This window comes from Balaenoptera physalus (genome assembly GCF_965194825.1).
Source record: "Balaenoptera physalus genome assembly, chromosome: 11".
NCBI lineage: Eukaryota > Metazoa > Chordata > Mammalia > Artiodactyla > Balaenopteridae > Balaenoptera > Balaenoptera physalus.
In genome coordinates this window covers 80330417-80355054 of record NC_138896.1, presented here as the reverse complement: position 1 = coordinate 80355054, position 24638 = coordinate 80330417, and the positions used below count along the sequence as shown (strand labels likewise).

The 24638-nt window shown below is 36.4% G+C and overlaps 1 protein-coding gene across 19 annotated transcripts in view; it reads left to right on the top strand.

Annotated features, from left to right (window-relative positions):
* CFAP20DC (CFAP20 domain containing) overlaps positions 1 to 24638 on the top strand; it is a 303119-nt gene that overhangs the window by 70743 nt on the left and 207738 nt on the right. For all 19 annotated transcript variants that reach the window (XR_014250542.1, XR_014250543.1, XR_014250544.1 and 16 more), the window contains one exon: positions 24099 to 24213. Coding sequence is in view for 16 of the 19 variants with exons in the window: in XM_082412150.1 (XP_082268276.1) it covers positions 24099 to 24213 (115 nt within the window). In the remaining 3 variants the exon portion in view is untranslated. The remainder of the gene's footprint in view (positions 1 to 24098; positions 24214 to 24638) is intronic.

Below are 24638 nucleotides of genomic sequence, written 5' to 3'. Positions count from 1 at the left end.
CCACTCCTGCTACCCCCAGCCCTTTCTTTTTTTTTTTATAAATTTTATTTATTTATTTATTATTATTATTATTATTATTATTTTTTTGGCTGTGTTGGGTCTTTGTTTCTGTGCGAGGGCTTTCTCTAGTTTCGGCGAGCGGGGGCCACTCTTCATCGCGGTGTGCGGGCCTCTCACTGTCGCGGCCTCTCTTGTTGCGGAGCACAGGCTCCAGATGCGCAGGCTCAGTAGTTGTGGCTCGCGGGCCCAGTTGCTCCACGGCATGTGGGATCTTCCCAGACCAGGGCTCGAACCCGTGTCCCCTGCATTGGCAGGCAGATTCTCAACCACTGTGCCACCAGGGAAGCCCAGCCCTTTCTTTTTATAATACCTCTATGCCTATTTTGAACAGTTCATGTAAATGAAACCATACAATATGTAGTCTTTCATGCCTAGCTTCTTTCACTTACCATAATGTTTTCAGTGTTTATCCATCCTGTAACATGTATCAGTGATTTATTCCTTTTTATGCCTGAATAATAATCCATTTTATGGATCTACTATATTTCGTTTATTCACTGTTGAGTCGATGGACAATTGGGTTGTTTCCACTTTGGGGCTATTATTAATAATGCTTCTATGAACATTCATGTACTAGTTTTTGTGTGGAGATATATTTTCAGTCCTCTTGGGTATGTACCTAGGAGTGAAATTGCTGGATCATATAAACTTTGTGTTTAACTTTTGAGGAATTGCCAAACCATTTCCAAAGCGGCTGTACCACTTTATATTCCCACCACCAATGTATGAAGGTTCCAATTCCTCCACATCCTCAGCAGCACTTATTATTAGTCTTTTTCTATTATCACAGTAGTTGTGAAATGGTATCTCATGGTTTTGATTTTTATTTCCCTACTGGTTAATAATGTTGAGCGTGTTTTCATTTGCTTATTGGCCATTTTTATATCTTCTCTGGAGAAACGTCTATTCAGATTCTTTGTCCATTTTTAATTGGATTATTTGTCTTTTTATTGTTGAGTTGTATGAGTTCTTTATACATTTTGGACACTAGGCCCTCATCAGATATATGGTCTGTAAAAATTTTCTTTCATCCTTAACTTTCTTCATAGTGCCCTTTGAAGGACAAAAATTTTTAATTTTTATGACACCCAGTGTACTATTTTTCCCTTTGTTGCTTGTGTTTTAGGTGTCATATCGTTTTTGCTCTTAAATTTACACCCTTGATCCATTTTTATAAACTAGGATAAGAAGGGAATTTCCTTCACCTATTAAGGCTATCTACGAAAAACAGGTAGCTTATTATACTTAATGAGGAAGGACTGAATGCTTTCTCCCTACAATTAGAACCAAGGCATGGCTGTTTTCTCTCACCATTTCTATTCATCATTGTATTGGAGATTCTAGTGAATGCAATAATGCAAGAAAAAATAAATAAATAATATAAGACATCCATATTGGAAAGGAAAAGGCAAAACTGTTTTTAATCACAAACAACATGAATGTCTGTGGAAAAGTAAAACATGAGTTCAGCAAGGTTGAAGAATATGAAAATCAATATACAAAAATCAATTGTACCTCTATATACTAGCAGAGCAATCTGAAAATGAAATTAGGAAAACAGTTCTACAATAACATCAAAAAGAATAAAATGCTTAGGGATACTTTAACAAAGTTAGTGCAAGATTTGTATGCCGAAATTAAAAAACACTGCTGAGAGAAATTAAAGATCTAAATAAATGGAGAGCCATTTTATTGGAAGATTCAATATTAAGTTGACAGTTCTCCCCAAACTGATCTAAAGATTCACCAGCAGGTGGGTGGTTGTTTGTTTGTAGAAATTGATGAGCCTATCCTAAAGTTTAAATGGAAATTCAAAAGAATACTAAAACAGTTTTGTAAAAGAAGAAGAAAGATGGAGAATTCACACTTAACTGATTTCAAAATTTACAATAAAGCTACAGTAATGAAGGCAGTAAGGTATTAGCATGAAGAAAATAAATGAATGAAGCAGCATACAGAATCAAGAAATAAAACCTTACATTTATGGTAATTTGGTTTTTCACAAAAGTACTCAGGTAATTCAGTGGGTAAAAGAATAGTCTTTTCAACAAATGGTGCTGAGATATTTGGATATCCACATACAAAAAAATTTAATTTAGAGGCTTACCTCACACAGTATACAAAAATTTGCTCAAAATGGAATGTAGACCTAAATGTAAGAGTTAAAAGTGTAAAACTTCTTCACGACCTTGGGTTGCTACAAAGGCAAAGAGCTTTTTAGTATGACAAAACATAATAAAAGAAAAAATGGTAAATTGGACTTCATAAAAATTTAAGAGTTTGCATTTCAGAAAACACCATTAAGTAAATGAAGACAAGCCACAGACTGGTGAAAATATTTACAAATCATGTATGTGATTAAGTTCTTATATCCAGAATATAAAAATAATTTATTGTTCATTAATATGAAAACATATCACCCAATTTAAAACTTGGTAAAAGATTTGAATAGGCACTTCATAAAAGAAGATGGACACATGGGTAAAAAGCACATAATAATATTCTTAACATCATTTGTCACTAGGAAAATGCAAAGTAAAGCCACAACGAAATACCACCTTATATCCATCACAATGACTATCTTCCTGGGTATGTACCTAAGAAACATGAAAGCATTATGTCCACACACAGAGGTCCACAAACATTCATGTTCAACATGAATGTTTTTAGTACCAATATTTAAATTGGCTAAAGGTAAAGACAGTATATAGCTTCATCAATTCAGCTGGTGAATGGATAAACAAAATGTGACATATCCATATATTGGAATACTATTCTGCAGTAAAAAGTAATGATACATGCTACAATATGGATGAATCCTGAAAACATTATGCTAAATAAAAGAAGTCAGATGCAAAAGATTTTGTATATTTTCATCTCATCTATATGAAATATCCAGAAGAGGCAAATGTTTAGAGACCAAAACCAGATTAGTGATAGCCTGGTGCTGTAGGTGAGAGCAGGGATTGACTGCGAACGGCATGAGGGGTTTTCCTTTCTTTTTTTTCTTTTTTCGAATTTTCCATAACCTACTTTATTATTTTTTATATCTTTATTGGAGTATAATTTCCTTACAATGTTGTGTCAGTTTCTGCTGTACAACATAGTGAATCAGCTGTAAGTATACATATATCCCCATATCCCCTCCCACCCTCCCTATCCCACCCCTCTAGGTCATCACAAAGCATCGAGCTGATCTCCCTGTGCTATGCCGCTGCTTCGCACTAGCCATCCATTTTACATTTTGTAGTGTATATATGTCAGTGCTACTCTCTCACTTCTTCCCAGCCTACCCTTCCCCACCGTGTCCTCAAGTCCATTCTCTACACCTGTGTCTTTATTCCTGCCCTGCCACTAGGTTCATCAGTACCAATTTTTTAGATTCCATATATGTGCGTTAGCATACGATATTTGTTTTTCTCTTTCTGACTTACTTCACTCTGTATGACAGACTCTAGGTCCATCCACCTCACTAGAAATAACTCAATTTCGTTCCTTTCTATGGGTGAGTAATATTCCATTTTATATATGTGCTACATCTTCTTTATCTGTTCATCTATCGATTAACACTTAGGTTGCTTCCATGTCCTGGCTACTGTAAATAGTGCTGCAGTGAACGTTGTGGTACATGTCTCTCTCTTTTTTTTTTTTTTCAAAAAAAACTTTTAATTATGAAAACAATGCACAGCACTCACTGCCCTAGAGGCAATGATGCCATAAATTCAGTACAATTCCATAGTACTTTCCCTAATTGTTTCTACTAAATCACGTTCCATTTGCTTTATTCACACAATAATATATTATGGACATTATTTCAGGGTAGTATGTACAACCTACCTATTTTGTTAGCTGTTGTCTTTTATTTATTGCATTTGTGCCATAACTTACTTAACTCTGTTAATGGGCCTTCAGATTGTTTTCAGTTTTTCCTTTTCACAATTGATAAGAGCAAACTCTGATAAGTGCTTTTGAGAGTATATGTATAAATCCATACAGATGTTTGTAAAATTTATAAGGATTTATTCCAGGATTTCTAGGTATAGACTTGCTGGGTCAGATGTTATACTTTTTTTTTTTTTAACATCTTTATTGGAGTATAATTGCTTTACAATGGTGTGTTAGTTTCTGCTTTATAACAAAGTAAATCAGCTATACATATACATATATCCCCAGATCTCTTCCCTCTTGCATGTGCCTCCCTCCCACCCTCCCTATCCCACCCCTCTAGGTGGTCACAAAGCACTGAGCTGATCTCCCGGTGCTATGCGGCTGCTTCCCACTAGCTATCGGTTTTACATTTGGTAGTATATATATGTCCATGCCACTATCTCACTTTGTCCCAGCTTACCCTTCCCCCTCCCCGTGTCCTCAAGTCCATTCTCTAGTAGTAGATTTGCGTCTTTATTCCCGTCCTGCCCCTAGGTTCTTCATGACCTTTTTTTTTTTTTTTTTTTTTTTAGATTCCATATATATGTGTTAGCATACGGTATTTGTTTTTCTCTTTCTGACTTACTTCACTCTGTATGACAGACTCTTGGTCCATCCAACTCACTACAAATAACTCAATTTCATTTCTTTTTATGGCTGAGTAATATTCCATTGTATGTATGTGCCACATCTTCTTTATCCATTCATCTGTCGATGGCCACTTAGGTTGCTTCCATGTCCTGGCTATTGTAAATAGAGCTGCAACTGTGGTACACGACTCTTTCTGAATTATAGTTTTCTTAGGGTATATGCCCAGTAGTGGGATTGCTGGGTCATATGGTAGTTCTATTTTTAGTTTTTTAAGGAACCTCCATGCTGTTCTCCATAGTGCATGAGGGATCTTTTATGATGATGAGAATATTTGACAACTGAATTCTGCTGTCTGGTGATGGTTGCATAACTCCCTAAATATGCTAAAAATGTACACTAAAAATGGAGAATTTTATCACATGTAAATTATACCTCAATAAAGTTGTTTTTAAAAAGGGAATCAAGTGATATTCAAAGAAAGAGTCCAAGAGCACTAATTATTAATTTAAAATCACATATGTGAAATATGCATGGTAATAAATGTTAACAATAAAAAAGAGCTATATTGTGTTTTCATAAGAATGTGAAATCATTTTAGGTGCAGAATTACTTCTCTATTAAGGACAAAAGAATCTGCAATGAATTTAAACTTTAGCAGAAGCGATCCAGGAAAAACTAATGGAATAAAATTCCCTTTGATGATTGTGAAGCCTAGGAATGAATGTTTAAGGGAGGCCTTGTACATGAAACCACCTTCTATAAAACTTTAAATTTCAGTACACAGCCATATTAACTGTATACCTAAACATCACTGCACATATTTAAATATGCTATTTTGCAAGCTCACTTTTTCCTTGTAATTATACCTAGAGCTATTTGACAGCATCACTAAAGATGTACATTGAAAGTTTGTCCTTCCTAGATCCTAACAAGAAAAATAAATACCATTTTGCCTTCTGATACATTAATCAAATCATGAACAAATGATTCTAATACATTAATCAAATCATAAGAAGTCTGACATTAGTTTTGCAAGTTCATTCTGACCTGAAGTGAACATTCACAAATAGTTGTAAATGACTGTACGTACAGAGGACCTTTAAGATGACAGAGGACCTTTAAGATAGCAGAGGAGTGAGATGTGGAGATCACCTTCCTCCCAACAAATACACCAGAAATACATCTACATGTGGAACAACTACAGAACACCTACTGATCGCTGGCAGAAGACCACAGACTTCCCAAAAGGCAAGAAAATACCAACGTACCTGGCCGTGTGGCTGACAGGGTCTTGGTGCTCCAGCCAGGTGTCAGGCCTGAGCCTTGGAGGTGGGAGAGCCGAGTTCAGGACATTGGACCACCAGAGACCTCCTGGACCCATGTAATATCAATCAGCGAGAGCTGTCCCAGAGATCTCCGTATCAACAATAAGACCCAGCTCCACTCAACGACCAGCAAGCTCCAGTGCTGGACACCCCATGCCAAACAACTAGCAAGACAGGAACACAACCCCACCCATAGCCAGAGAGGCTGCCTAAAATCATGCTAAGTTCACAGATGCCCCAAAACACACCACTGGACACAGTCCTGCCCACCAGAAAGACAACATCCAGCCTCACCCACCAGAACACAGGCACCAGTCACCTCCACCAGAAAGCCTACACAACCCACTGAACCAACCTTACCCACTGGGAGCAGACACCAAAAACAACAGGAACTATGAAACTGCAGCCTGCAAAAAGGAGACCCCAAACACAGTAAGTTAAGCAAAATGAGAAGACAGAGAAATACTCAACAGATGAAGGAGCAAGGTAAAAACCCACCAGGCCAAACAAACTAAGAGGAAATAGGTAGTCTACCTGAAAAAAATTCAGAGTAATGATAGTAAAGATGATCCAAAATCTTGGAAATAGAATGGAGAAAATACAAGAAATGTTTAACAAGGACCTAGAAGAACTAAAGAGCAAACAGACAATGATGAACAACACAATAAATGAAATTAAAAGTTCTCTAGAAGGAATCAATAGCAGAATAATTGAGGCAGAAGAATGGATAAGTGACCTGGAAGATAAAATAGTGGAAATAACTACTGCAGAGCAGACTAAAGAAAAAGAATGAAAAGAATTGAGAACAGTCTTAGAGAGTTCTGGGACAACATTAAACACACCAACGTTCAAATTATAGGGGCCCCAGAAGTAGAAGAGAAAAAGAAAGGGACTGAAAAAATATTTGAAGAGATTATAGTTGAAAACTTCCCTAATATGGGAAATGAAATAGTCAATCAACTCCAGGAAGCTCAGAGAGACCCATATAGGATAAATCCTAGGAGATACACACCAAAACACGTTTTGTTTTGTTTTGTTTTAATTTATTTATTTTTTGCTGCGTTCGATCTTTGTTGCTGTGCACGGGCTTTCTCTAGTTCTGGCGAGTGGGGCTACTCTTTGTTGCGGTGCATGGGCTTCTCATTCTGGTGGCTTCTCTTGTTGCGGGGCACAGGCTCTAGGCAAGCGGGCTTCAGTAGTTGTGGCACGTGGGCTCAGTAGTTGTTGCTCACAGGCTATAGAGCACAGGCTCAGTAGTTGTGGCACACAGGCTTAGTTGCTCCACGGCATGTTTGATCTTCCCAAACCAGAGCTCAAACCCATGTCCCTTGCATTGGCAGGCGGATTCTTAACCACTGCTCAACCAGGGAAGCCCCACCAAGACACATATTAATCAAACTATCAAAAATTAAATACAAAGAAAAAATATTAAAAGCAGCAAGGGAAAAGCAACAAATAACATACAAGGGAATCCCCAAAATGTTAACAGCTGATCATTCAGCAGAAACTATGCAAGCCAGAAAGGAGTGGCAGGACATATTTAAAGTGATGAAAGGGAAAAACCTACAACCAGGATTACTCTACCCGGCCAGGATCTCATTCATATTCGACAGAGAAATTAAAACCTTTACAGACAAGCAAAAGCTAAGAGAATTCAGCACCACCAAACCAGCTTTACAACAAATGCTAAAGGAACTTCTCTAGGCAGCTTTTCTCTAGGGAAAGCTGGTTCCTTGAAAAGATAAAATTGATAAACAAGAGAAAGAAAAGACCTACAATAACAAACCAAAACAATTGAGAAAATGGTAATAGGAATATACATATCGATAATTACCTTAAATGTAAATGGACTAAATGCTCCAGCCAAAAGACACAGACTGGCTGAATGGATACAAACACAAGACGTGTACGTGTGCTATCTACAAGAGACCCATTTCAGACCTAGGGACACATACAGACTGAAGGTGAGGGGATGGAAAAAGATATTCCATGCAAATGGAAATCAAAAGAAAGCTGGAGTAGCAATTCTCTTATCAGACAAAAGAGACTTTAGAATAAAGACTATTACAAGAGACAGAGAAGGACACTACATAATGATCAAGGGATCAATCCAAGAAGAAGATATAACAATTGTAAATATTTATGCAACCAATGTAGGAGCACCTCAATACATAAGGCAAATGTTAACAGCCTTAAAAGAGGAAATCGACAATAACACAGTAATAGTAGAGGACTTTGACACCCCACTTTCACCAATGGACAGATCAACAAAAATGAAAATAAATTAGGAAACACAAGCTTTAAATGGCACATTAAACAAGATGGACTTAATTGATATGTATAGGACATTGCGTCCAAAGCAACAGAATACATTTTTTTCTCAAGTGCTCATGGAACATTCTCCAGGATAGATCATATCTTGGGTCACATATCAAGCCTTGGTAAATTTAAGAAAATTGAAGTCGTATCAGGTACCTTTTCCGACCACAATGCTATGAGACTAGATATCAATTACAGGAAAAAAACTGTAAAAAAATACAAACACATGGAGGCTAAACAGTATGCTACTAAATAACCAAGAGATCACTGAAGAAATCAAAGAGGGAATCAAAGAATACCTAGAAACAAATGACAATGAAAACATGACCGCCCAAAACCTATGGGATGCAGCAAAAGCAGTTCTAAGAGGGGAGTTTATAGCAATAGAAGCCTATCTCAAGAAACAAGAAAAGTCTCAAATAAACAACCTAACCTTACACCTAAAGCAATTAGAGAAAGAAGAAAAAAAAAACCCCAAAGTTACCAGAAGGAAAGAAATCATAAAGATCAGAGCACAAATAAATGAAAAAGAAATGAAGGAAATGATCACAAACATCAGTGAAACTAAAAGCTGGTTCCTTGAGAACATAAAATTGATAAGCCATTAGCCAGACTCATCAAGAAAAAAAGGGAGGTCTCAAATTAACAGAATTAGAAATGAAAAAGGAGAAGTAACAACTAACACTGAAAAAATACAGAGGGTCATGAGACATTACTACAAGCAAGTATATGCTAATAAAATGGACAACCTGGAAGAAATGGACAAATTCTTAGAAAACCACAACCTTCTGAGTCTGAACCAGGAAGAAATAGAAAATAAAACAGACCAGTCACAAGCACTGAAATTGAAACTGTGATTAAAAATCTTCCAGCAAACAAAAGCCCAGGACAAGATGGCATCACAGGTGAATTCTATCAAACATTTAGAGAAGACCTAATACCTATCCTTCTCAAACTCTTCCAAAATATAGCAGAGGGAGGAACACTCCCAAACTCATTCTGCGAGGCCACCATCACCCTGATACCAAAACTAGACAAAGATGTCACAAAGAAGGAAAACTACAGGCCAATATCACTGATGAACATAGATGCAAAAATCCTCAACAAAATACTAGCAAACAGAATCCAGCAACACATTAAAAGGATCATACACCATGATCAAGTGGGGTTTATCCCAGGAATGCAAGGATTCTTCAGTATACACAAATCAATCAACATGATACACTATATTAACAAACTGAAGGATAAAAACCATATGATCATCTCAATAGATGCAGAAAAGGCTTTTGACAAAATTTAACACCTATTTATGGTAAAAACCCTCCAGAAAGTAGGCATAGAGGGAACATACCTCAACATAATAAAGGCCATATATGAGAAACCCACAGCCACGATCATTCACAATGGTGAAAAACGGAAAGCATTTCCTCTAAGATCAGGAACAAGACAAGGTTGCCCACCTTCACTACTGGTATTCTACATAGTTTTGTAAGTTTTAACCATGGCAATCAGAGAAGAAAAAGAAATAAAAGGAATCCAAATCGGAAAAGAAGAAGTAAAGCTGTCGCTGTCTGCAGATGACATGATACTATACATAGAGAATCCTAAAGATGCTACCAGAAAACTACTAGAGCTAATCAGTGAATTTGGCAACGTAGCAGGATACAAAATTAATGCACAGAAATCTCTTGCATTCCTATACACTAATAATGAAAAATCTGAAAGAGAAATTAAGGAAACACTTCCCTTTACCATTGCAACAAAAAGAATAAAATACCTAGGAATAAACCTACCTAAGGAGACAAAAGACCTGTATGCAGAAAACTATAAGACCCTGATGAAAGAAATTAAAGATGATACAAAGAGATGGAGAGATATACCATGTTCTTGGATTGGAAGAATCAACATTGTGAAAATGACTATACTACCCAAAGCAATCTACAGATTCAGTGCAATCCGTATCAAACTACCAATGGCATTTTTCACAGAAATAGAACAAAAAAAAAAAATAGAAAAACGGAGCTGGAGGAATCAGGCTCCCTGACTTCAGACTATACTACAAAGCTACAGTAATCAAGACAGTACGGTACTGGCACAAAAACAGAAATATAGATCAATTGAACAGGATAGAAAGCCCAGAGATAAACCCACGCTCATATGGTCACCTTGTCTTTGATAAAGGAGGCAAGAATATACAATGGAGAAAAGACAGCCTCTTCAATAAGTGGCACTGGAAAAACTGGACAGCTACATGTAAAAGAATGAAATTAGAACACTCCCTAACACCATAGACAAAAATAAACTCAAAGTGGATTAAAGACTTAAATGTAAGGCCAGACACTATCAAACTCTTAAGAGGAAAACATAGGCGGAACACTCTATGACATAAATCACAGCAAGATCCTTTTTGACCCACCTCCTAGAGAAATGGAAATAAAAACAAAAATAAACAAATGGGACCTAATGAAACTTAAAAGCTTTTGCACAGCAAAGGAAGCCATAAACAAGACGAAAAGACAGCCCTCAGAAGGGGAGAAAATATTTGCCAACGAAGCAACTGATAAAGGATGAATCTCCAAAATATACAAGCAGCTCAGGCAGCTCAATATCAAAAAAACAAACAACCCAATCCAAAAATGGGCAGAAGACCTAAGTAGGCATTTCTCCAAAGAAGACATACAGATTGCCAACAAACACATGAAAGGATGCTCAGCATCACTAATCGTTAGAGAAATGCAAATCAAAACGACCGTGAGGTATCACCTCACACCTGTCAGAATGGCCGTCATCAAAAAATCTACAAACAATAAATGCTGGAGAGGGTATGGAGAACAGTATGGAGGTTCCTTAAAAAACTAAAAATAGAACTACCATCTGACCCAGCAATCCCACTACTGAGCATATACCCTGAGAAAACCATAATTTAAAAAGAGTCATGTACCAAAATGTTCATTGCAGCTCTATTTACAATAGCCAGGACATGGAAGCAACCTGAGTGTCCATCGACAGATGAATGGATAAAGAAGATGTGGCACATATGTTCAATGGAATATTACTCAGCCATAAAAAGAAATGAAATTGAGTTATTTGTAGTGAGGTGGATGGACCTAGAGTCTGTCATACAGAGTGAAGTGTCAGAAAGAGAAAAACAAATACCATATGCTAACACATATATATGAAATCTAAAAATAAATTAGTTCTGAATAACCTAGGGGCAGGACAGGAATAAAGACGCAGATGTAGAGAATGGACTTGAGGACACGGGGAGGGGGAAGGGTAAGCTGGGAAGAAGTGAGAGAGTGGCATTGACATATATACACTATCAAATGTAAAATAGATAGCCAGTGGAAGCAGCTGCATAGCACAGAGAGATCACCTCGGTGCTTTGTGACCACCCAGAGGGGTGGGAAATGGAGAGTGGGAGGGAGGCGCAAGAGGGAGGGAATATGGGGACATGTGTATACGTATAGCTGATTCACTTTGTTATATAGCAGTAACTAACACAATAATGTGAAGCAATTATACTCCAATAAAGATGTTTTAAAAAAATGATTGTATATACAGAAGCAAAGTGAATAGGTGATCTGAATAGATGAGTTTATCTGTGCTCTTGGAAGGTTGCTACCATTTACTCAAATACTCACTGAGGTTGCCATTGTGAAAAAAAAAATTGTCAAACAAAGATGAAGATAAAAAAGTCAATTGAAAATTGAATTGAAAAGTAATTTTACTTTCAAATGGTTTGCAAATGTAGATGTTAAGTTTGGCATGAATGTCGTTAATGACCATAGCTGGGAGAGTTATACACCTGCTGATCACTACAATATTATAATAAATGAGGTTGATTTTCCTGTTGACTATCCCATTTTTTCTCATCGTGGTCTCATTACTTTTTCTATCACATTGCTGACCCTTAGCTGTGAATGCTCAGTTACAGATATAAAAAAAATGTATTAATTCATATATGTTTTTTTAAAAAAGAATGTGTCTTTAAGTATAAGAAGAGTGTTGCAAGTGTTGCTTGTCTTTTTCTGCTTTGTTAGGTCACAGGAGGTTTTAGATGGTGAAAATCAACCCTGTATTACAAGAGAAGAGATGTTTTACAAGCAGCCTTCCTTATAGCAACTAAATTGTCCCCAAAAAAGCATATAAGCGTAATGAAGCTTTTAAGTAGTCAGATATATGCATTTATATTCTCTCTCTCTCATGAATGACTAATTTTAATTTTTTTAAGTAGCAATTCAGCTTACTTTCAGAACCATTTAAGCTTAGCACATGATTTTGTTTTCTCTCCAAAACCAACTACTCTTGATTATGAGATAATGTTTGCATATTTATTTTTACAAAGACAGTAGAATAAAACCTCATCATCATATGAGTGGCTTAGTCCTAATACCTTTGTCCTAAGCTGGGCACATGATCATTTAGAAATTCTTCCAGAGGTCAGAGCCATAATAGTTAGATTTAACTGAGAACTGTTTTGTGCAAACCAACACCTGACCTCCACGAGGGCAGAGTCATGCCATGCACCCATTGTGTAGTTCTTATCAAGCTTTTACAGCCCAGGGGGCTCGCCTTTCTTAATATATATTTGTTGGATTACATTGGAAGACCTGCTATAGAGAGGAACAGATTTCCACATAGTCCTCAGGAGTATTCTGTCTGGAATCTCCCAGCTATCTGCATGGTTCCAACCATTTCATTCAACTCTTGCCCAAATGGCACCTTCTTTGGGAAGACTTCCCTAACTACCTCTTCTGAAATAATACTTTCCACCCCATCTCTGTCACCTTTTTGTACTTTACTTTTCTTTATAGCCCTTACTGAGAGCTGACATATGTGTACTTGTTTATTTGTTTCTTGTTTATTACTGTCTTCCTCCATTAAAACACATGCTTCATGAGGGCAGGGACTTCGTTTTATTCACTGCAATATCCCCGGTATCTCCTTCCAAGCTTGGCACCGAGTAGGTGCTTAATAAATAGATATGCAAACATATGATTCCAGTAGGGTTTCAACAAAGACAGTTGAGCAGCTATTTCCCAATTAACTACAAAACTCTGAACCAAGCTCTGTGAGATGCTGTGATAACCAGGATGTGGTCTCAGTCATCAGAGACCTTTCAGGCCAGTAGAAGAGACAGACTGTAGATAGAAGCCTACAGTGACACCCATATTTTTTCACCAAGACTCACCACAGCAGGATGAAAGATGTCTTGGCTCACAACCCCACCCATTCCCACTTTCCAGTTTGGAGGTTGGGACATCAGTAGAGGATTATGTTGTCACGTATGGGCCAGTCAAATTTTAGTTATTAGAAAATTAAAGGCCAAAAATACAAAGCATTCAGTAAACAATCCACAGCCACCCAAGTTGATAATGGTTAGTACTTAGGTAGAGCTTTCTGTATGCCAGGCACTGTTCTGAACATTTTATGTATATTCACTTGTGCAGTCCTCACAGCAATCTTGTGAGTACTATTATTTTTCCACATTTTACTGATGAAGAAACTAAGGCACAAAAGGTTAAGTAACTTGCCCATTGTCACAAAGCTAAGAAATGGTGAAGCCAGAATTTTTACCCAAAAAATCTGCCTTCAAAGTTATTGCTCAATATTATGGCCTATTTCCCTACTTGTTGATAATGAGTAGTCTAAAATAATAACAATTTATCATTAAATATATATATATATATATATATATCAGTTCTTGAAAACTACAATCAACTCAAGATGACAACACTTGATGATGAATTTGTAACAAATTGTCCTTCCCCTAAATTGCAGAAATTCTACTTCTCTTGTGCTTGTACATTTGCATATTAGGAACTTTACAAATTCTTTGTGGAATTTAGAATGAGAGACTGCTTTAAACTGTAAAATGGGCTTTGCAATACCAAATTTTAGTAATCCTTTTAAACTCAAAATGTTACTAGCAAGTGGTAAAACTGAGATATATGAGACCACATGTTATTCACCTGTAAAAACAAAGGAAAAGATTTGTATCCGATTATGGCCTATAAAGTGGACTATAGTTACTGACCTAAGAGCGCCAAGGGGGAATGAAAAGAATTCAGTGTTAGGGGCTGAAAACATGCTGTTGTAAGTTTAAAAAAAAAAAAAAGTGATTATTTTTAATTTACAGATCCAAGACGTTTTCAAGGAGGAGGTGGCATATCTAATCCAAACTGTGATGGATGAATATAATTCAAGTGGCATAATGAGGGAAGGGACTTTCCAAGGGAAATGCATAAGCAAAGGCATGAAAATACAAGAAGACGGAGTATGTTTAAGTAGGAGCAAGAATGCTGGTATTGTCATTGTGGCAGCCCACTCCAGTGTCCCACCTTATGTCCTCTGGGTCCACCTCTGGTATCAGCTGCAGCTGCAGTGAGCAGTTTGGTGCAAGCTTGATTGGACAGCATCCCTTATCTCGTGCCACCCAGGGGCTTCTTTGATGCAGTAGAAGCTTGACAGCTTGGAAATACTGGGGAGTTAAGCCCCCCAGAGGCAACTCTTAACCACTGGGGATTGGGAGTCAGTGGATATAGGCTCCCACCTCCCATTCTTCAAATGGATTATCTGGGAAGTGTTCTGCACATGTCTCCAGATATCCTGGTAGAATGGAGCCCCTGTGGCCTATAGCAGTGTCGTAGACAGTGCATCCTGATCTTGGCCTTTCCTCTTTTGCTGTCTTACTCTTCCTGCTCCTTCATTCCTGTTTCATGGAATCACCAAAACTACTGGCACCTGTGTCCTTTTCTCAGAATCTGCTTTTGAGGGTGTAGTTTTTCAAGAGGCTGCACAACATAGCCAGCTATATGAGATAGCTCAAAGGATTGAATTGTCAAACAGACTCACAAGAATCAGAGATTTTAGCCAGTATTGAAGTACCTGTGAAGCAGAAAGAGATCCAGAACTGCCACTGAAGTCTTCCAGTCCTTTCTCAATGCACTTTGGCCCAGATTTAACAGATGACTTCTCTAAGCAGTACCTGAGAGAGTGATTCTGAGAGAATATCCCTCATCCAAAGGGAGCTGTTACATTTATGGCTTATATGACATTTTCCAGGGAGCCATGCCCCATGAGTGCATGAATTCCAGGTTTATTAACCATAAGAAATCCTAGACAGATCAGGTACATCCCGCAAAAAGTATTTCATTAAGGACTTTCGCCCTGATAAATACCATTAGTGTATTTGCCGGAAGATCAGTCATGTTTACAAGAAGCTTTGGCTGGTCCCCTTTCTCTTCTGGAATGCCCTTTAGTAAAGGGGTAGAATGGGGTTCAGGCCTGTTAAACACACCCTTTCCTTCCTAGTAAGCATGTTACCTTTCAGAAACACTAAGCCAGACAACTACCATCCTTTATTCCTCTTGCTTTTTGTCTTTTTAGATCGATTTCTAGCTCTGCCATATACTAGCTCTGAGACCTTGAACAAGTGGCGTAGTGTCTCTGAGCCTTTAACTACATTAGTAAGATGTGAATATTAATTCCTATTTCAAAGAGCGGTTGAGGGGAATAAATGAAATAACACTGAATGAAAAACAATGAAATGATGTACAGGCTCTGGCACATGGTAGGGATTTAGATGTTGCTCTTCCGTTTCCCATCCTTTTCTGTTTGTAATTACAGCCTTGGTATCTCCCCTACGGAGATCTTCTTGGTATCTCATGTTAAGACTCCCAACAACCAAACCCTAGCTTTATTCTGCAACTCCACTCTTTCTCCCACCCCAATTCTGATATTCTCTCCTGATATCTCTGAAATCCCCCTGGTTTGCATCTTGTACTCTTATTATATGATGTCTGACATGAAGAGGAACATGGTGAAAGGAGATATTGAAGTAATGGCTGAGGGTCAGATTTTGGAGGTCCTTGAATAACAAGATAAGGAGCTCTATTTTGGACTTTTATTCCTTAGACTATAGGATGACAAAGAAGGAAATGGAGCCAAAGTGTGATGTTCAGTCCCCATGGCTGGTCCACATGAAGAATGGACTGAGAGATAAAAGATTAGAGGTAGAGAGACTAGTAAGGGAGAATATTTAAAGCAACAAGTGACCTGAACTAGCATTGTAGCTGTAGAAGCCAAAGGAAGAAACAGATGTGAAACTATTAGGGAAGTGACTTTAACAGGATGTGACAGCTAATTGGATTGATGAAGCCTAAATGTTAAGGATAGGAAGCAATCAGTCGTTCTCGGTGGTCCTCACTAATAGCTGAGAGGATTGTAAGTATATGAGGCCAATGGTGAGACAGTGAAGTGACCTGCAAGAACACGGAAATGAGTAAAGTAAGATTAGCCTCCGAGCTTTTAATTGTAAGATAATAGTTCTTGGATCTGAGGGTTCTTTTTAACAAATCTAAAGGAAGAATTTGTCAATGGAAAAAAGATGTGCACACGCACACACACACACACACAGAGGCAAATTTGGGCTCTTTTCTTCCAAACACAGTGAAGGATAAGAGTCTTAGCCATCAGATATTAAATATTTTTCCCCAGGAGCAAAGATTATGCTACTATAGATATGTTTATAGGCAGTGCCTGCCCCAGAAGAAAGTAAGCATGTGGTTAACAATGTAGATGTTGGGATCAATTAGATTTGAGTTTAAATCTGTACTCTGATAGATATGTGACTTTAGGAAAGTCACTTAACCATACTAAGCTTTAGTTTCCTCATTGTTAAGTAGAAATAATAGTAGTAGATATCTTGTAGGGTCTATGGGAAGATTAAGTGAGATAATGCATAGAGCGTGCTTAATACAGTGTTGGCATATAGAACATGCCCAATAAATAATAGATATTTAATAATGATAATAATACCTTTGGGGACTGTACATATCAGATACTGTAGTGTAAGTCACTTGTTCTGATTATGTGCTGAGCAGACAACCTTCTGATACTTTGTAGATTTTTTTCTTTAGTTGAATTACCACATTCCAACAGATTACACTCCAGTCTTGCAAACTTTGAAATCACCCTTTCAGGAGGCTTTACATGGTATAGTGGTTGGAAGGCACACGTTTGTTACCTATTGGAAGATCAGATTCAGAACTGGAATCCAGAATGGAACAGAAAACGGTTCTAAAAGAGTGAAAAAGGGGGATTCATGGTTTTTATCTGATAAACAAGTATTCTATTGAAAATATTTGGCTGTGGTTCTGCAAGGGCAGAAACCACGCACTCTTGTCACTGTCAGCACATGTCTGACAAATAGTAGTCACTCAGCATAAATGAATGAAAGAGCTTCAGCCTGGTATAGTAGTGGACATACAGTTTTATCACAGAAATGACAATGGATTCTATAGAGACAAGTTCTAATACCTGTCTCTGCTACTTACTAGCTGTGTATCTATGGACTAGAAGCTGTCTTGGTTTCTAGAGTCTAGTTTTGTCATCTACAAAATGGAGGGTGAACATACTACCTGCAGTGAAGGATTGATGTGAGATTTAATAAGAGAATGTCTATGGAATGTGCTAAAAACAGCTACTTAAGAATAGTTATTTTCCCCTACACCCACACTAGAATATGATTTCCATGTCTTAGCTACTTCCATGTCTCTAGTACCTTGTACTGTGCCACTAAGGCATTGACTGAATGTTAGTTGAATGAACTAATGAATCAGGAGGAAAATTTGAATAGAAGACCTCAAAGTTGAATAGTTTCTGGTGATGATTGGCTACAGAGTAGGACTGTTCATCTAAGTCGCTAAAATGGAATAGAAGTATTGGTTGTCATTGTGGAAGAGGTTTAGGTTTAGATTAAAACTTGTTCTCTTTGAAGTCACCCAGAATGATGACAGAAGAGGAAAATTGTGATTCAGGTGCCATAATTGCCCAGAAATATGAAGAAATGTCCTAAAGAGCAGTAGATGATAGATCAGTATTGATTAGACTTAAGGGAAAGTAGTTTTTAATGGCTTAAAGTTTTAAAATGTTAGCATCAAAGAAATTCAAGTGCATATAAACCATTCACCAGTCATATGCTGGGTCATACAATGTCTTATTACTTTTTTCTTAATAAAAAGCAAACTTTACCAAGTATGTTTTTCTGACCAAAATGGAATTAAATTAAAAATCAATAGCAATGCAATATATAGGAAAAAACGGTACTGTTTGGAAATTGAATAGCACACTTCTAAGTAATCCAAGATTCAAAGAAAAATCATATGGGAAATTAGAAAATATTTCAAACTGAATAAAAGTTAAAATGCAACATAATCAGAATTTGTGGGATGCAGCTAACATAATGCTTAGAGGAAAGCTTGTAGTTGTAAATGCTTGTGTGAGAAAAGAGGAAGGTTTAAAATTAATGATCAAACTTCCCATCCTAGGAAGCTAGTGGGAAAAAAAGAACAAATTAAACCCAAAATAAGTAGAAGGAAAGAAATAATAAAAATAAAATCAGGAATCAGTAAAATTGAAAACAAAGAATAGACAAGTTTTTCAAAGCCAAAAATTGTTTCTTTAAAAGGATGAACTTGGTAAACCACAGCAGGACTGATAAATTTAAAAAAAGAGAAGTCACAGATTACCAGAGTCAGGAATGAGAGAAGGGATACCACTACAGATCCTCTTGATCCTACATAAAGGGAATTTATGGCAATAAGCTCAGCAGCCTTAAATGAAAATCACAGCCTATCAAAACTGAAACAAGAAAAATTAGAAATGTGAACAGCCCTGTATGTAAATCTATTAAATTCAATGTGTAAACCATAATCTTACCAAGGAGAAAACTTCAGACTTAAATTAATTCTATTAATATGTAAAGAATATTTAGCAGCATTTTAAACAGATTTTTAGACAATAGAGGAGTAAACAATTCCCAAATCACTTTATGGGATTAAATTCTGTTATCAAAACCTGACATAGATATTATAAGAAAATTACACACCAGCGTCCCTCACGAACATAGGTATAAAAATCCTCAACAAAAATGCTAGCACAATTGAAATATACACCAAGAATACAAGGTTGGTTTCACATTTGAAAATCAATTGATATAATTCAACATATGGAAAGAAGAAAGGAGAAAAACAATAGGATCATCTCAATCAATGCAGAAAAAGCATTTGACAGAATTCTACACCTTTTCATGATTAAAAAAAAATTCTCAAAAAGCTAGAAATAGAAGAGAACTTCCTCTGAAAAAAGAAACCTACATCTAATATCATATTTAATAGAAACATAGTGAACACTTTCCCCCTATGATCAGGAATAAGGCAAGATTTTCTACTCTCATCACTTCTGTTTAGTATATGCTGGAGGTCCTAACCAGGGAAGTAATGTAAGAAAAAATAAATAAAAGGTATAAGAATTGAAAAAAGCAAAAGTAAAAGTCTTTATTTACTGAAGACATGATTGTATATGTAGAAAATTCTCAGGAATCTACTAAACAGTTACTAGAACTCACGAGTGAATTAAGTAAGGTCACAGGAAACAAGGTCTATGTACCAAAAAATCAATGGCATTTCTATATACTAGTAGCATTCAACTGGTAAATGAAATTTTAAAATTTATTTTGTCATGTCAAAAAATAAAATACTTAGAAATAAATTTAACAAAACATATACAAGACTTCTAAAATGAAAACTATGAAACATTGTGAAACAAATTAAACAAGGCTTAAATAAATGGAGAGATATATCATGAAAGTAGATTGAAAGACTCAATATAGTTCTCCTTAAATTGATCTATGGATTCAACACAATCCAAGTTAAACTCTCAACAGCTTTTTTTTTAACAGAGAATGGTAAGTGGATCCTAAAATTTATATGGAAAAGCAAGGGCCAAAAAAACCTTGAACAAAACCAAGTTGAAGTGTTTCTTTACCTAGTTTTAAGACTTACTGTGAATCTACAGTAATCAAAGCAGTATAACATTGGTGTAAGAATGGATAAATGAAACAAATGGATCAATAGAGAGTCCAGAAATAGACAAACACATGCGCACACACACACACACACACACCACACATTTATAGTCAATTGAGTTTCAACAGAGTACCAAGGCATTTCAGTGACTAAAGGAGAGTCTTTAATAAATGGTGCTGGGACAACTGGATAAACATACAGAAAGAAAGGAACCACACCCAGTACCTCACACAATATAAAGTACTTGATGTGGGATGGATCGTAGATGTAAATGTAAAAACTAAAGCTATAAAGATCTGGAAGGAAACAAAGGAAAGTACTTTTGCAACTTTGGACTAGGTGAGGATTTTTTAAGACAGAAAGCACTACTATAAATAATGATCAACTGGACATCATGAAAATTAAAAACTTCTGCTAATTAAAAGTCATCATTAAGCAATAAGCTAATCTAGATAAAGCATATAAGAGTCTTCTGTTTGCTATTCTTGATACTTTCCTCTAGCTTAGAGATTATTTCCAAATAAAAAGTTTTTAAAAGATACCATTAAGATAACAGGCAAGAAAATACTCACTATAGATATATAGCTATAGATATAGATATAGATATATCTGACAAAGGACGTGTATCTAAAATATGTAAAGAACTCTTAGAATTATAGTAAGGAAACAACCAATAAGAACTGAGTAAAAGACTTAACAGATATTTTGCAAGACATACCAGTAAACACATATAAAAGCATTCAATGTCATTATTCATAAGAGAAATGCAAATAAAATCACAGTGGTATCTATTTCATACCCACTAGAATTGGCTAACATTAAAGTCTGATAGCACCAAAACTTGGTGAGGATGTGAAACCACTGCAATCACTTTGGAGAACTGTTTCTATAAAGTTATACATATATCTTCCCCAATGACCCAGAAATCCCATTCCTGCTTTTCAAGAGAATGAAAAGACATGTCCACAAGAAGACTCTTCAAGCATAGATAGTCACACAGGCTTTATTCATAAAAAACCAGTACTGGAAACAAATGTTCATCAACAGGAGAATGAATAAATAAATTGTTGTATTGCCATACAAGACTCAGCAATTTAAAAAAAGAACTATTGACTCATACTACAACGTGGATGACTCTCAAGCACTTCATGTTAAGTGAAAGAAGCCAGTCACAAAAGAGTATATTCTATATCAGTCCATTTATAAGAAGTTCACGAACAGACAAAATTCATCTATGGTGATAAAATCAGGAGTGAGAACTGACTAAAAGGGACCAGGAGGGAACTTTTCTAGGGTAATGGAAATGTTTTATGTTTTATTTGGAGTGGTGATTACATGGGTATACACATTTACCAAAATACATGAGATTGAACACTAAAATCTGTACATTTCAGTTACTCATATCTTACCCCAATAAATAAAAGAGACCACATCTGTTTATTTTTATGATATCCATTCATCATGCATGGTAGAATGTTGACCCTCTTAAAGCTTCCTATTGTGCACAATAAATTTATAAACCCCTTACCTTAGTATAAAGGCCCTGCGTGATTTGGCTCTTACCTCTCCTTTCTACCTCATGTCCCTCCCTTACCTATTAATTCCTAGCCCTGCTGGCTTTACTGTCTGAAGTAGTTCATTTCTTGTTATTTTCTAGTTCAATCTCTTTTTTGTTTCCTTCATTGCATTTAGGATAACGTGCATTTATTTTGTCTCTTTATACTTTATTCACCTGCCTTTTCCACTAGAATAAAAGCTCTTGGAGGGTGGAGACCTTGACCTTTTCACTGTTGTATTCCCCGATATATTCCCAGGGTGTTGCTTGGCTCAGGGAGTATTTGTTGAATATGTGAGTGAATGAAGGAATGAATGAATGAATGTTCCTATTGTTCCATGTGTTGTTAAAATGGGACTATACTCAGATGTTCCTCTGTTTGGAGTTCGGTCCTTACCAATTCAAATGAAAATGACATAGTCTTATCCCTCCAAGCACAGCAAACCTTAACAAAACTGTGTCTCACGTAAGTTTTTCGTTGTTGCAATCAAACATTTTGTTTGATGCAAGGGAATTTTTTGTTCTCTTTTACTTTCCAGAATCGCTATATAGTCTTTCCTTTTATTTCCTAATCAGAACTTCTTATAGAAGCGACTTAATAGCATCCCTTATGACAATACCTTCCAGACATATTTGATCCTGAATCCTATTGGTAAAATGTTTGAGCACACTAACCACATGGGTACATTTATTTATTTCAAATATATATAAATATGTTGCTGTACTGTATATGTAATGAAACATACACAAATACAACATTTTAAAAGGATGGTATGAAAGGTGGTTCTAATATTTTCCTCCTCTCCCATGTGCTCATCCCACTTTGAAGACACTACCTTAGGGCAAATATTCTATATTTACTTATACATGTAAGTGTAAAACTTCAGTAGTGTTAACACTTTTGCACTTTAAACCTTACATCTGACCATGGATTGAAAGGCTTTATTGCTTTTTTTTTTTCAACATCTTTATTGGAGTATAACTGCTTTACAATGTTGTGTTAGTTGCTGCTGTATAGCAAAGTGAATCAGCTATATGTAAACGTATATCCCCATATCTCCTCCCTCTTAAGCCTCCCTCCCACCCTCCCTATGCCACCCCTCTAGGTGGTCACAAAGCACTGAGCTGGTCTCCCTGTGCTATGCGGCTGCTTCCCACTAGCTATCTATTTTACATTTGGTAGTGTATATATGTCAATGCTACTCTCTCACTTCATCCTAGCTTACCTTTCCCCCTCCCCATGTCTTCAAGTCCGTTCTCTACGTCTGCGTCTTTATTCCTGTCCTGCTCCTAGGTTCATCAGAACCTTTTTTTTTTTTTTTTTTATGATATTGTTTAGTGCAGGCAGGGTAGAATTTTTAGGTCTGGGGCATATTTGAAATCATTTCATCTAATTTTTGCTGTACTTACTCTTAACATTGTTCAATAATAGTTTTTCTACAGAAAAAAGTATGTATTAGTATTTTAGAGGAAAGAAATAATGAGATTAGAAAAGTGCAAATAGGCAAGGAAGAGCTCTGGAGAAGGCTGTGTTGATTTACACTATAGTTAATTACACTGTAAATATTGGTAGCAGCATATTTGAATGAAATGTCTTCTTGAGGAATTACTAATTGTAGAATATTAGCAATTAGTACACCTAGACAAAGTTGCTAAAAAATGGGGGAAATATCACTATTCTCCAATAAAAAGACAGTTTTTAAGGAAGCATCAATTCTTCAATATAGCAGCCTGAGACAGGTTTGGAGATTTTAAGCCTTTTGTGTTACCTCTGAGACCTAAAGGAAGCAGAACATAAAAATGAGCCTCTATCAATTTGAAGCAAACCTAATCTTTGTGATCATGGCTGTGGTCTAAATCTATTAAAGATGTTCAAATTCAGTGTCCTTGGAATCACTGCGGGTTGACCTGAGTAGTGAGCAATAAACTTGTGTATTATAATTCTGGTTCGAAGATATGTGCTTGGAAAGTGAAACCGACAGTCAGCGTTTTGTGTCTGTCTATAAGCAGACTAAGAGCGTATATAAAATGACAGGTGCATTTTTAGAGAAAGAAACCCATAATGTTTTCCTATTTAGTAGGTGACAGTATGTCCCAAGATAACACAAGCTTAAGGAGCTGGAACAAGCATGGTTATTAAAGGCTAGCAGTTTCTCAGTTCATACAAATTGAATTTTTTCATAGGCTGGAAGACTGGAAATATAGGGTAGAGTACTGAAATAAATTAGCATATTAAGTGAATTTATACACTCAGGCTTGTGAACACTTTGAACTTAAGGAAGAAATTATATTACTTCTTCAAAGAAAAAGGCAATTTTTAAATTCTGTGTTTGATCTCCCTGTTGGAAAGGGCCTATGTAATAAGTTATATTATTTTGATGATTATCCAAAGAAGTGTGGTTATTATATTGATGGGAATCTTCTCTTCTCTCCTCTCTCTTTTTTCAGAATTACTGATTTAAGGAACATAAAAAGAAGATTGTATTTATCAACAGTCCATAAGGAACTGTCCTCAACCCCTCTTCATGCAAAAATCCCACTCTTCATGATCAAACGCAAAATCGTAAGTGTCATGAATATTGCTTAAAATATTAAATTTATTTCAGCAAATATTAATTCTGGGCCTACTCTGTGTATGAGACATTCTGTTAAGTTCCATGGTGGTATTAAAAATGAATAGAAATTTATACTCTTCTTTTCCTTCCAGTGAAAGAGCTTAAGATCTACTAGGTGGGAGAATATAATTGTTTGAATATCTAGAATACTGTGATTGGCAGCACAGTAGAGAGAGTAAGTGCTATCGGTACAGTGAAAGGGAAAGAAATCCATCTGACTGCAGGACAAGGAAAGGCTTCATGAAGGAGATTGCACTTGGCATGGACTTTGAAGGACTGTAGAATTTCAACAGGTAGAAATGAAAAACCGAGCATTCCAAGCAGAAGGAACAGCATGAGTAGAAGCATAGAGGCTGGAAAGTAGCACATATTT